Source organism: Protobothrops mucrosquamatus, unplaced genomic scaffold (genome assembly GCF_001527695.2).
Source record: "Protobothrops mucrosquamatus isolate PMUCROS unplaced genomic scaffold, P.Mucros_1.0 scaffold385, whole genome shotgun sequence".
Classification (NCBI taxonomy): Eukaryota; Metazoa; Chordata; class Lepidosauria; order Squamata; family Viperidae; genus Protobothrops; species Protobothrops mucrosquamatus.
The window spans coordinates 225,807-240,785 of record NW_015386717.1 but is presented as its reverse complement, the minus strand read 5'-3'; the positions used below and the strand labels follow the sequence as shown (position 1 = coordinate 240,785).

Genomic DNA, 14,979 nt, shown 5'->3' with positions numbered 1-14,979 from the left:
TAAAATGTACGCAGAGCATATTACATATCCACTGTTTTAAGTTAAATGCAGACCAAAGCTTATCTGGCTTCTACACATTGCTTATACACAGAGGCAACTGATACCAATTTTTTTTCCAAATACCTTCATTTGCGTTTCCAATGGTGTTTGTGCTAGGAAGGGAGGTTGACCTACTAGCATTTCAAAAAGAATCACTCCAACACTCCACCAGTCACATAGCTGTGTATATCCTGAAGCAAAAGAAAATTCAGTAATTACACAGACCAATAGTAATTCTAAATTTCTTTCCAAGAATGCACTAGCTATTATGCAGAACAGTATTTTTGAAACATCTAGCACATCTGACTTTTAGGCCTTACAACTTTTTAGGCCTACGACTGTAATTGTTACATATTAAATTAATGTAATTTATAATTTTTGTGTCAACACAATTAAGAGTGTTGGCAACAGTCCTGCAGCACAGTGGAATTTCCTTGTAGTTAAGAGTAATTGTTTTAAGGAATAATTTTCAAAATCTAGCCATCAATTTAGCATCCCAAACTGCAGGAAAAAAGGAAAGCATTACCTGTTCGTAATAATACTTCTGGTGCAATGTAATTTGGTGTCCCAACAAGTGAATGTGCTAGACAGCGCTGATGTTGACGTGCTGCTCTACGTTCAAGAGGCTTTAATCTATCTCCGCATCTACAGCTTGCTGGATCTCCCCATTCATTACTGAAATCCATGCTGTCCTGACGGGGATGGTCACCTAACAGGCAAAAGTCCAAATATTAATATTATGTTTAAGCTCCAGTAATCAATCAAGTTTCACAAAATCTATTTTAAAAAGTATGATTTTTTTTAAAAAAGCATCTAATTTAAAAAATGAATTACAGCATTTTGATTAAATTTATGAGGATTTTTTTCTTTGATAAACAATTATATGGAGCTATCCAAAAAGAATATAATGAATTGGAAGGACTCTTGAATAAAATGTCATAATGTAAGCATACAGCCCCTCGGTAATTCAATAGATTACAATTTATTATTTATCTGTACAAGCATGCATAACTGACATAGTAGAATTATGAATTTTGCAAATAAATTAACAAATAAAGCTCTTAAATTTAAAAATATTAGAGGGGAGAAACCCAATTCAGAGTGTATCAGATCTAAACATTGTTCTAAATTAGACAAGTGATAAATGCGTGTTTTTAAATGAGGAAATAGCAGGGATTTATAAATATTTCAACTCTTTCCATCAATGTTATTTGGTTCGGATAAATACATGTTACCATATATGTATTTTATTATTTTATTACTGTATTACTTTTATCTACCGTATTTTCCGGCGTATAAGACGACTTTCTAAATCCTGAAAATCTTCTCAAAAGTCGGGGGTCGTCTTATACGCCCGGTTGTCTTATACGCCCAGTCGTCTTATACGCCGGAAAATACGCATATTCTATTTTATTCCTTTACACATGTGGTTTGGCATATTACTCATCAAGTTTTCTCTCCCTCCCCCCTCTCTCTCGCTCAAACTCTATATTTTAACTGGAAAACTTGGGGGTCGTCTTATACACCCAGTTGTCTTATACGCCGGAAAATACGGTATTTTATCCTGGAGTTAGATCCTGTATTTTACTTTCATTTTATTTGATATGGTCATAAGTCTAAACAATTAGTGAATTATTAGAAATACTACAGTTTTATCACTTAGCATATATTCTGACCTTTATGAAATGTCAATGATGAAGCAAAAAAAATATTATGGGCACAATTAGAAAATCATAATAAGATCCTTCCGATACCCTGGCAGGAGATTGGATGTTTTTTGTTTTTTTAGCAAAAACTCTAGGCATTACAGACTGGAAAGCATGTATAGATGTTCGGATGGAAATTATGATGATTACCTATATTTATATTACAAAGTTGTACTTTGGGATAAATTTGAAAATAACTGATAATAATGGATATGAGCTATTTACTAATTATAGAGCATTTTATTGCCAACTCCCAGGCAATACTAGAATTTTTTAATTTGTTAAATATTGTTTGGACTCTTTTTTCTCACTTCAAGGTTAAAGAAATAACTGTCTAACAAAGGAAAAAGGATTTTAACATAATAATGACTATGCAAGAGTGTTTGTAACTGACCAAATAAAAGACACCAGCAATTCTTAAATTTCTGTTAGTGGCCTCCAACACAAAGCTGGAAGTTTTCTCTTAATATACTTTAAAAAAAAAACCCTATAATTTTCTTAATTCTAACTTTGACTTTTTGGAAATTGGGAGCTCACATGTTATCAGTGCCTGATTTGTTTAGCCTTTACAAATTATTTTAATTCTATGATCTTCTAGACACCAAGCAAGTCTAGGACTACCAGATCTGAGTTGTAAAATTCAAAAGATAGTTATTGGTGCTTTACTTTTGATGGAAAAGGGAAAAAAATATACTATTATAATTAATTCTAGTTATGGTTGGCAAAAAGCTTGAAATTAAATATATTCAAGCATGTGCTAAACAAATAGCTAAACTTCAGCAATTATAACATTTATATTTTTAAATATCATATACACAAATACTATCTTCCTATTCTCAATAGGAAGATATTTGATTTTATTTTTATATGAAGTTTGCAATGGAATGTCTTATGAAAGTTAAGATATATACTACTATTTTCTACCAGAGATTTCTGATGTAATTTTTTTTAAAAGCAGTATTCAACATGTTTTGAAAAAGGATTTTATCATGATGATGCTATGGAAGATTCTAATCCCAAATTCACTTACAGTTTCCTATGTTCTGAAATGAATGAGGGAGACTACATTTATAATTACTTAACAGCATGTTATGATACCCAGCCAAATCATCTGGTAGAAAATACAACGCAAACTAACATCTTTTTTGTTCTGTGTGATAATAATCTAACACATAAAGATAATTTTGGGACAAACTGCTTGCCTTACCACTCTGATAGTATTTGGAATCGTGTGTCCACCGAAAGCCAGTACAAAGTCCGAAGTCTGTCAATTTGATATGGCCGTCACGATCAATCAAAATGTTATCAGGTTTTATGTCTCTATGAATGAAGCCCATCTTGTGAACACTTTCAACCGCACAGGTGAGTTCTGCTATGTAGAACCGGGCCATATTTTCGGGAAAGACTCCCATTCGAATTAACAAGCTCATCATATCTCCTCCTGGAATATAGTCCATTATAAAGTACAAATTGTCCTTATCTTGGAACGAATAGTACAGACGAACTACCCACTCATTATCAGCTTCTGCAAGAATATCCCGTTCAGCTTTAACATGAGCCACCTGGTTTCGAAGCAGCACGTCCTTTTTTCGAAGAGTTTTTTTTGCATATAAGGCATTTGTATCGACCTTTCTGGCCAAACAGACTTCTCCAAATGCCCCAATTCCAAGAGTCTTAATTTTAACAAACATTGATTTATCCATTTTGGCTCTTTTGAGACGAATGTAGTTGGATTCCTTTTGGCATAGCATTTTCCTCATTTGATCTTGGGCCTCTTGGGATAACCCAACCTGCGCAACAAATGTAAAAAAAAAAAAAAAGATGATAGTGAAAAAAAAAAGAATTTGTTTAAGAAAAGTAACCAATATTAGTCAGGGAATAATACTCCCATTTTTATTATTTCAGTTTATTTTATTGTAACGTATTAGGAAACAATCAAAACACTTCAGAACAATATACAACAAAATGTTAAAATGAGATATTATAAACAGAATCATACACAAGAGCCATGCACAAGGAGGCTCAAGATTCAAGGACAACTTTTTAGCAAAGAACTCCACTGGTGAAACTAGATTAACTAATTAGAAGACTCTACTATTCTTAAAAGACACATTTTTTTAAAAAAAGTGAAGATTTGACTGACATTCCAACAAATATTTTTATATTGTCAGTTAGCCTAGAGCAGGGTTTTTCAACCTTTTCACCCATTGTACCACTTTTAGGATATGGCAATATCCGAGTACCACCAGTCACCTAGCAAGATGTCAAAAACTTGATCAAAAAAAAAAAAAGAAAAAGAAAAAGTAATGAAGTACAGGTAGTCCTCGACTTACAACAGTTCGCTTAGTGACTGTTCGAAGTTACAATGGCACTGAAAAAAGTGCCCCCCAAGCCACAGCTGAGCAAGACACTTGCCTGCCTGCCCGGCGGCACTCTTCCTCCTATCTGAGGTTTTCATTGTTGTGAGCATTTCTGTTGAGGATTGGCAGTGGGGGTGGGGTGGGGGTGTTTGGTTTTTATTCCCCCCGTCTGCTGGGTGGTTGCAGCAGGTTCTGGTCACTTCACATGACCCTGGGATACTGTGACAGTCATAAATATGAATCAGTTGCCAAGCATCTGAATGTAAATCACAAGATCCTGGAGATGCTGCAACATTCCAGCTGATTGGCGCTTCTTCTGGGCTCAGCGGAAGCGCCAGGATCAGTGCAGAGCTCCAGCTGGAGCCTGGTGCTGATCCTGGCGCTTCCACTGAGCCCTGACAGCCCCGAAGAAGCACTGATCCTGGCGCTTCCACTGAGCCCTGACAGCCTTGCAGCTCCAGCCATCTCTCGCTCAGGCTTGTGCGGTGCTGCCACCGGTTCAGCTCATTCCTCTCCCCCACTACCACTTTTCTAGGATGGTCGCGTACCACCTGCCAGGTGCAAATGTACCACAGGTGGTACCCGTACCACTGGTTGAAAAGCCCTGGCCTAGAGCTAAGAGACATATATCATCTATTTACTAGAAAAATGCACTTATTTTCTTCCCATAGGACTTTCCAGCTTTTAGCTTTCATCCAATAACCTTATTTTTAATTACATTTAAGAAAATCTTAAAATAAACATTTGCATCAATAAATATCTGGCAGAATGACTACTAAACAATTCAGCCACTCTGAACAATGTAAACAAAATAAAAAAGTGTAATTGTATTATTGTCCTTGTACTACTGTAGAACATAAAAATAAATATGATACACGATATTAGTGATCTAATATAAATACATTCAAGTACAGTGAAACAAAGCATGCTTAATTTAAATGCATGTAAGCATGCAGAGTCCCATAAGAAAGGATCCATGCTATTCTTTAAATAGAATACTTGTCTCCAAAATATTACTTGCCTACCCAGTAACGAAGGCTACAGATGTCAGGAAAGCTTCCAACACCTTAATAGTTTAAACCAGCTGTTAGTGAAAGTGAAAAGGAAAGAGACTAAGAATGAACATGTAGAAAGAACAAGAAATTTAACTGACTCAGACATCAGTTAGCTTCCTACTCATAAGGATGAAGTTTACCAGAGAATTTTTGAAAACACTGTAATTAAAATGGCACTTCTACAGAAATTCAAACCCAGCAAATATATAATATAAATTAAAAATAATTGAGGTTGAAATGTTTATATTTTAGTGCAATCAAAAAATAGAGGTAATTTCACTATTTTTCCAATACGAAAAAGTAAGAATTCAAAGCAGCTTATTTTTATTGGAAAATCAATTGTTAGATCTTTTTTTAAAAAAAATAATGAGCAAGAGACACTGCAGGATCCAATCGGGGTCGGTCACCAGGACCAGAGGCTTCGTCTTCCAAGCTTTCGGACTCGTGCTGGACCCCGTTTTCAGGGAACTCTGGCCAGAGAGAAGTTCCCTGAAGATGGGCCCCAGCACGAGCCTGAAAGCTCGGAAGGCAAAACCTCACGGTCCCGGTCAACAACCCAGACTGGATCCTGTAACATTATCCTAGGATACATATATTTGCTTTCATTCATAAAAGAGTCATTCTATATTATAACAAACAACGCTAAACACACCCTTATTTATAGTGAGATCAAGCAAAATACCTTTTCTATTGAACTATCCAATATGTACCACAAGGTCCCACAAACCCCCAATTTCATTAAGCTTTATGCAAAGATAATTAGTTGCAAATATCAGATTTGGAAAGCACTTTCTGGTAGTGTCAAGCCCGTGTCTGTGCTTGGGTTATTAAATCCTTAATCTTCCTGGTCCAGTTTCTGGCGCACTTCCATTCTATGTTCTTGGTGGATTTCTAAATATAGTCATCTATCTCCCCATCTACACTCCCATGAACACTTTCTGTTATAAGCAATAAAATAAAAATATAATGCATTTGGCGATTTGTTCCCCCCCCCCCCATGGCTGATTTGCTTCGGCTTCCTGTTAGCCTGCTTGTTTACAATTTCTCTGACTATAACCCAATCAATCACGCCACCAGAAAGATATTTAAGAATTTAATCTGACTGACCTCAATAGGATTGCACTATAAAAGCTGGTAAACTATTACCATTTAGTAAAGATAAAGATAAAGGTTTCCCTGTCCAGTCGTATCTGACTCTAGGGGGCGGTGCTCATCTCCATTCCTTAGCTGAGGGAGCCAGCGTTTTCCGAAGACATTTCTGTGGTCATGTGGCCAGCATGACTATACGCCAAGGTGCACAGAACACTGTTATCTTCCCATCAAAGTGGTATCTATTTATCTACTCGCATTTGCATACTTTTGAACTGCTAGGTTGGCAGGAGCTGGGGCGACTAAAGGGAGCTCACCCTGTCACACCGTGCTTAGGTCTCAAACCTGAGCTGCGGAGTCACTGCGTCCTGAACAATTACTGCTTAAGCCTAATGCAATGGTAACATTACAATTTCAAAGTATACTCCATGCAAAACAAGACTAAAATAGAAATAAATTTAAAAAATTACCCTCATCATTTCATTTTCAAGCTGTTTCTTACGATGCAGTCGCTGTTGATGAGATTTGAGTATGTTTTCAACATGCTGCTCCATAAAAAATTTAAAGGCTTGAGGAGAATAGCTTTGAATGCGGGATTCCCTTCTTTCTTCGTCTCTTTTATTCTTCCTAACAGGAACGGGGGAAGTTGTTATTTGCTTCTTTTCTCTATCGATTGTCTCACTGTTCTCATTCTTTTCCCCATCCTCTTCCTTGGGGAACCCAGGCTGATCTTCTTTGCCAGGCTTTGTTATAGCTTCATATGGGGTGGCAGTTAGATTTGGATGTAACAAATGCTTTGGGTAAGGAGGGGGAGGTCCTTGATAATTTCCACCTTCTGCTGCAGGTGGTATGACTGGCACAATTGTACAGGGTCCCTCGGAAAAGGAGGGGGGCTGGACAGCTTGCATTGGTTGTGAAATCCAGGACGGGTGAGTAGGAGCTAAGGCCGTTTGCAGTTCTGGTTTCAATACACGCATACTTTTTACTGGCTGCTGTATAGGAGCTGGAGTAACGGCTGTAATTGTTGTAGCGGAAGGTTGTGAATTTGCAGCATGGTTTTGTCTGTTTCCGACGTGATTGTTGAAAGAATTTGACCTGACTGGAATATTGGATTGCCATACTGGGATGTCATGCCCATTTCCAGAGGATGACTGTGACCAGGTTGTTGGAATTCCCGGAACGTTTATGTTATATAATTCCAGGTTATGGCTGTTTCTATTTGGCACCATCATCGATTGAGAAATATTCCCATTAGGATATGCTGAAAGGGGAGCAGGACCTCCTGTCTGCATCTGCAAAAGGGTAGGACTTTGCCGGCTTGTTGGAGATATTGGATAAGGAGGAGGTGGTTGGCGACTTGCTGAGTTGCCGGGCACGATATTTTGATGAACGATATATTCAGCCTGACAATTGCCGTTTTGTATTCCACTCCTTCCAGATGAAAAACTAAATTTGCTATTAACTGAGCTTTGCATGATTATTGGTTGTCTACCAACAGGAACTGAATTAATACCTCTTTGCCCCTGCACAGAAGGATTCATAGATGATGAATTCATAGTTTGGGGAGGATAACCATCCTGCCACGTTCCGGGAGGCACTGGAGAAATACGAGATATCATATATTCCATGTTCCCCGAGTACCGTTTTGTTTGAGAATTTGCTTCCCAGGAAGGAGGAGGTGTTCCTCTGGGAGGGGGTGGTGGTGGAGTAACACTCCTGACTTGAGGTGGAGGTGGTGGGTTCACTCTTTGTCCATTGCCAGGATGAGCCTGGGCAAATGCAGCTATTCCAGATCCAGATAACGGTCTTCCTACTTCGCCCTGAGAAATAGGGCTTTCTGAATGAAAAGTGAGGCCATCTCCCAGTGCAGAAGCGTGTCTCTGGGGAACCAAAGATTCTTTAGAACCTTTCCAGCTTTGTCTACGGATAACTGACTGCTGCACTGCTCCTCCTGCTTTTTTTAAAAGGAAAAGCACATTTTTTTTACTACTCATTTTAAAATTCTGGAATAGTAAATTTTATAAAAGATTAGAAGTAAGCGTTTCTGATGTTAAAAAAAAAACCCACCCAGAATGAACCGATATAAAAATGAGATGTGGAACAATTAATCTAAGTGCATATAGGTAGTCCTCGACTTACAACCATTTGCTTAGTGATGATTTGAAGTTACAAGTATTTATAATGGTCGCCGTGTCCTGGGATCACCTTTTGTGACCTGCTGACAAGCAAAAACAATGCTTGTCAGCACTGATTAAGCAAAATTAAGATTCACTTAACAACCATGTTACTAACTTAACTACAGTGATTCACATAACAGCTGTGGCAAGAAAGATCGTAAAATGGGGCAAAACTCACTTAACAAGTGACTTGCTTAACAACAGAAAATTTTGGCTCAATTCTCGTCATAAGTCAAGGACTACCTGTACTACTCATATCATAATGTAGAGTCCCAGGACCCAGACTTCATGTGGCACTCTAAATGATCTGCGTAGAGAACTGCAACATTGATCCTAAATATTTTTTGCAATAAAAAAGCTTCAAAAGGATTCTGCTAATTGTCTTCTTCCTATTCTTTGTCCTAAATTGGCCTTTTTCAATTTTTAATTCATTAGTATATTCAACAAGATGAGCATGCTTTTGATACAGCTTGAGTAAAGAAGCGAAGTGCCTCTTTTTTCCTCTATTCTAGGTTCATTTCCATAAGTAATTTTTATCAGGAAAGGAAAATAATAGGCCTTACTTTTATGTTTATATATGTGCAATTGACCGTTCATTGTGCAGCTTGCCCACACAATATCTTTGGCAATCTTCTCACTTTACTACCTTTCTTCTACCTCTTTTACATAAATAATGAGAAACAGGTTAAATGAAGAGTAAAGAAGAAGGCAGAGAAGTACCTTTATACTACTGTATCCTGCTGGTATTCCCCCTTCAGTATACTTTATTTGCCAATGAAGTTGCAACTAAAAACTTCATTTTAACTACAAATGTTAAAAACAGTTTTTTTTATTTTTCAGTCAGTATCTCTTACTTCAAATTATTTCCCTCTTGTCATCAGTTTTGAAAACATACCAATTCCTTTCCAAGAGTATATATGGACGTGCATACCTGGGGGCTTGGGGCCAGCAGTAAGGGGTCTAGATGCTGCTGCTGCCATTTGTTCTCGACGAGAATCTTGATAACTCATTTTACTTATAAATTCAATGGCTGCTTCTATGCTGCGGCTATTGGTTTGTCTTAGAGCTTGCACAACCATATCCTATTGATGGAAAGAGTATACAAAAAAAAATCCCAATAAGATATTTATTCATTCACAACAAAAAATGTCAGAAGCACTGTATTTAATATTAGATTGAAAATGTAAAGCCTTAGTGCTATTATTCCTAACAATGCAATATTGCTATAATCTGAGAATCAATAGCATTGGAAATGTGGTCATTACAAAACAAAATGACATTAGCATGCCAGGATGAATCTCAAATTATAAAAAAAAAACACCCCACATTATTTTTCTAAACACCAAGATCAGATGCTTCACCTCCATCTTGCACTGCCCAAAAGCAAAACCCAGTAACCTATCTGTAACAGATTTTCCCCCACGCTTTTTATTAAATAGTGATTAATGAACAATATCAGGTAATCACATTAACATAAATCCAAGATGCAAATAAAGATGTCAAAAATACAAGAAAGATCTACTACAATGTAAATAAATACTGCACGTGTATAAATTTACCATATATCTAAAGTATATATTATAGTCTATTGTTATGGTATTTGCATAAAATCCATTCAAATTTGATAACACTGTGGCTCCTGCCTCTGATGTCTCGTTATTTTAATTTTGTTTCACTTTTTTCTAATGTTGCAATTGAAGAGACTTTGTCCATATCAATAACTTTTAAAATAAGGAGATATTATGAATCTGTTCAGCTAATTGATCCCTGGGTGGTTTTCAATGCTACATAGCATGGTTTCCTTTTGGACTGACTCAGAGGATTGGGGGTGGGCAGCACGGTGTTTTGCTGGTTCACCTTTGTGGTCAATTCCAAATGGTTGTGATTGGGAGGAGATCCTGCCCTTGATCCTTACTGTGTCGAGGGGATGATTCTCTTTTCACTCTTATTCAACATTTACACAAGGCTGCTAGGTGAACTCATCCATCACCATAGGGTGAGGTATCACCAGTACACTGATGCTACCCAATTATACATCTCCGTTGTGGTTGACTGAAGTGATTCTGTGGACATCCTGGTGCACAGAGGCTGTGAGGGTCTTGATGGGAAACAATAGGCTTCAACTGAACTCTGGCAAGACTGAGTGACATAGGGTTTTGAGTCTACCAGTTCTAAGACTCTATCTTCTTTGGTACCAGATGGGGTCACATTGCCCCAAACAGACCCTTTGTGCAATCTGGGATTTTTCCTAAACTCACGACTCTTGCTCAAGGAGCAGGGGGCAGTAGTGGCTAGGAGGGCTTTAGCTCAACTTTGTATTGTGCATCAGTTGCATTTATTCTTAAATCAAGGGGCTGACTCGCAGTTTGTTGTCTGCCACTCAGAGTCACTTGCCTGTGAGACGGGCATCTATATGAATATGACAAATAAAGAAATGTAACTTGGGAGTAATAAATAAATTCAAATAACGTGCACAGGGAACAACAGAATCTTAATCAGAACACAAATTTTGAATGTACTTTCCCCAAAAATCTCAAAAAATGTTTTTGCTATTACCAATTTGATTATCACACTAGGAATTATATTTTACCTCATCGAATCCAGCAGCTTGCAGATCTTGAAACATCTGACGATTAACTTCTGATGTTCCTCTGATTGAAGAACTTGTTTCATTTGCAAAAGGAAGTAGAGAATTTCTAATTTCTTGCAGAGCTTTATGGTAGGTAACAAACTTAGGGGGATTTCGACCTTGTCTGGGATCTTCAGTCGGTATTTTACCCATATTTTGTTCAACTTTTGTAGCATCTGAAGGCTTAGGCAAATTTCTAAGGCTCTCTCGTATTTCTTGTAACATCTGCCGGCTGCTGCTGGTGTAATTACTGGCAGGAAATGTTTTAGGCCTCATTTGTCTATATCCCTCTGGTTTCTCGCTTCTCTTCATGAACTCGTATAATTTCTAACCAAGATTTTCAATATACTTAACACTGTAATCAGTTGGATGGCAACCTCAAAATACACAGTTGATCTTGATTCCAGTAGTGCATACATCCATTCAAGTCTAAGAGAATAGAATAATAGTTATTCTAAATAGAATAATAAAACCCTGTTACATTATTGGAAAATGTTTTATTCAACTTTTATGTTTATCACATTCTTATAAATATTTGGTTTAAAAGCAAATTTCCTTTTACTTAATATTTGATGTTTATAAGATTGCAATCTGAACAAACTAACCCACTTTATTTTACAAACCAAATCTAGAATAATAAAAGAACTGGGTATGAGACTATCTCTGAACATATTATGACATACTGCAGATACCCATGCCAAATTCATCAGACACTTGCCTCCTTCCTGCTGAAGAATCATTTTAACCTTTCGAGACCTGGTTAAAGATTCCCAAAAAAGACAGACCCATTTATGCATAGCTATTGATTGCGGAAATATCACATTGGCATAAGTATTCAGACCCTTTGCAACAACACTTGAAATTTAACTCTGGTGCCTCCCATTTCTCTTGACTGTTGCTGACATGTTTCTACATCCTGATTGGAGTCCACCTGTGGTAAATTAAATTGATTGGACATGATTTGGAAAGTCATACACCTCTCTATAGAAGGCCTCACAGCTGACAATGCATGCTGTACCAGAGCAAAAGCCATGAGGTCAAAGGAACGACCTGCAGAGCTCAGAGACAGGATTATTGCAAGGCACAGATATAGGGAAGGCTACAATAAAATTTCTGATATGCTGAAGGTTCCTAAGAGCACAGTGGTCTCCATAAGTCTCAAATGAAAGACGTTTAGCACAACCAGGACTCTTCCAAGAACTGGTCGCCTGGTCAAACTGAGCAATCAAGAGAGAAGGGCCTTAGTAAGAGAGAGACTAAGAACCAGATGGTTACCCTGACTGAGTCTAGAGGTCCTGTGTGGAGATGGGACAGAGTTTCAGAAGGACAACCATCACTGCAGCCCTCTACCGATCTGAGTTTTATGGTAGAGTGGCTAGACAAAAGTCTCTCCTCAGTCCAAAACACATGAAAGCCTGCTTGGTTTGCAAAAAAGCACCTGAAGGACTAACTAAAAGCATGAATAAAATGGTAGAATAATGAAACCGGCAGGATATCAAGTACCATCTAGTTCACATCCTAGATATCAAGTGTACTGAGGCCTTTCTCACCGTGTTTTAATTAAATTACTGTATTTTTAAGCTGAACCTCTGTACCGTACATTATAAATCTTTTAAAAGCTACTTAGTAAAACATATTTATCTCTATTTTACAAAAACACGATGCTCCGCTGTTTCTTTTCCTTTGTCAATATATATTCATTTGTCTTCAGAGTGAACAAATAGTGACTGGAATGAGTAATAGTGGCAAGAAAGAAGACAGAATTTGCCCTCAAGTTTCACTATGCATATTCGCCACATAAAGAGAAAGCAAATGGATAGGAAGCAAGGAAGAAAGTCACTTCTGCCTCCAAATTTTCAACACAACTTAGTGCTTCATACACTGAACCAAGCTAGAATTAGATAAACAATTCACACTGTGCCTATCCAGATTTATTCGTGTATTACTGACCTGCACTGAAAATCATCCAGTCACTTGGACTCTGGTGGCATTAAAATCAAAATGGTAACAATGAAACATCTATAGAATACAGGTAGTCCTTTACTTACAACAGTTCATTTAGTGACCGTTTGAGGTTACAATGGCACTGAAAAAAATGACTTATGACCGTTTTTCACATGTGGCAGCATCCTCATGATCAAAATTCTGATGCTTGGCAACTGACTCATATTTATGACAGTTGCAATGTCCTGGTGTCATGTGATCATCTTTTGCAACCTTCTGACAAGCAAAGTCAATGGGGAAGCCAGATTCACATAACAACCATTACTAACTTAATAAATGCAGTGATTCACTTAACAACTGTGGCAAGAAAGGTCGTAAACTGGGGCAAAACTCATTTAACAACTGTCTCACTTAGCAACAGAAATTTTGGGCTCAATTGTGGTTGTAAGTTGAGCACCACCTATAGTTCAATCAACAATCCCATATATATATAATTTGATAGAAAACCTCACATAATTTTATTCATTGATTTATTTACTCACGTGACTTAAATGGCTGCCTAACTCCTATGATTATCATTTAATCTTCTGCAGCAATATAGCTGATTAAGTGCACCATAAATATATTACTATGCATTAATCAGTTTGTTAGTTTTTAAAGACTATTTGTGCTCTCAGCCTATATGTAGTTAATGCAAGGAGGCATTTATGAATAAACGGAAAACTGCATTGTTAAAAAAAATACGAAGCAATGATCAAAATTCAAAAACCTGTGTCAGTGGAATATTATGAATTTGGAGGACAAAACTAATACTGTTTGCTTTTGCAAGAGTTAATTATTAAAACCTATTCTAAAACAATCATTATGTCCTTTAAAGCTAGTATTATTTTAACATATTTAAGTAACTATAAAACATGAAAACAACCGAGAACCACATTTTGTTCTTTTTAATGGGGCTGATATACCTGAATACATTTTACTTTCCCTTTGCCTTCATATCCTTTTTCTACAGGAGACATATCCTTTTTCTACAGGTCTATTTTTCTACAGGTCTACAGGTCTATTTCTACATATCCTTTTTCTACATATCCTTTTTCTACAGGTCTATTTTATTATAAATACAAGATTTGAATCATTATAATATTCAAAGCACATACTACTATTATGAAGCTTGGTAAAATGCCTAACTAAGCAAGCATGTCAGAAGCCTTATAGAAACAATCAACAATTAACATTTTTCACCACCTTATCTTTACTACGCTAAGGACAACTATCTAAAAAAAAAAAAGAAACTGTAAAATAATTCGTCGTTAACAGAGAACGTCAGACGGTTCCCCCCAAATTGGGATATGCCTTTATTTAAAAAAATAAAATAAACAGCAATAAGCAAATAAAGAAAAACGGTGTACGCTAAAAAAATGTTTTTTTTTTAAATCCTACAAGACCGTATGATCTATTCTAGGCTTCAGGGAAAGTAAGGGAAGCGTAAGTCACGTAAAGGCCAAGAGCTCGACGGAACTGGGAAGCTTCAACGAAGTAATCTTCGGCGACCCGAGCGACGGGCGGGTGGAAACACAAAGGAGTCGGGACGATTCCCGTCAAAGCAGCGGAGTGTCATGAAACCCTAGGCCAAGGCGTGCCCCGTCTCTGAGGCCTTCCTCATTAACTAGCCACCAAACTTCTTTCCCTGAGGCGGAGCCCAAGCAAAGCCATCTCTACCCACCTGCCTGGGAGGGGGGGAAAAGGCGGTGGTGACAGCGCCTCAAGCCCAGCACACCGGAGGAAGGTGACGACGACGACGGGGATTCCCAGCGACAGCTACACGTTTAGCGTAAAGGGCTCCGGCTCTTCGTCCCCTCCCCCCTCAATTTCTATCCCCCTTTTCGGGGGGTTCAGTTCCGGGCCGCCATTTTGTCGGTGGGTTTGTCGCCCAAGATGCCCGGATATAAAACCTTTTCCCGACTTCCTTTGCGTGTTCCG

General features: G+C 37.7%; 1 protein-coding gene across 1 annotated transcript in view; it reads right to left on the bottom strand.

Moving 5' to 3' along the window:
* LATS1 (large tumor suppressor kinase 1) overlaps positions 1–11,475 on the bottom strand; it is a 17,774-nt gene extending 6,299 nt beyond the window's left edge. Inside the window, exons 1-6 of the mRNA XM_015815915.1 lie at positions 11,017–11,475; positions 9,358–9,508; positions 6,720–8,203; positions 2,953–3,535; positions 566–748; positions 124–230 (exon numbers count right to left, since the gene is read on the bottom strand). Of these exons, the coding sequence (XP_015671401.1) occupies positions 124–230; positions 566–748; positions 2,953–3,535; positions 6,720–8,203; positions 9,358–9,508; positions 11,017–11,367 (2,859 nt within the window). The 5' untranslated portion in view covers positions 11,368–11,475. The remainder of the gene's footprint in view (positions 1–123; positions 231–565; positions 749–2,952; positions 3,536–6,719; positions 8,204–9,357; positions 9,509–11,016) is intronic.
* Positions 11,476–14,979: the final 3,504 nt, after the last annotated feature.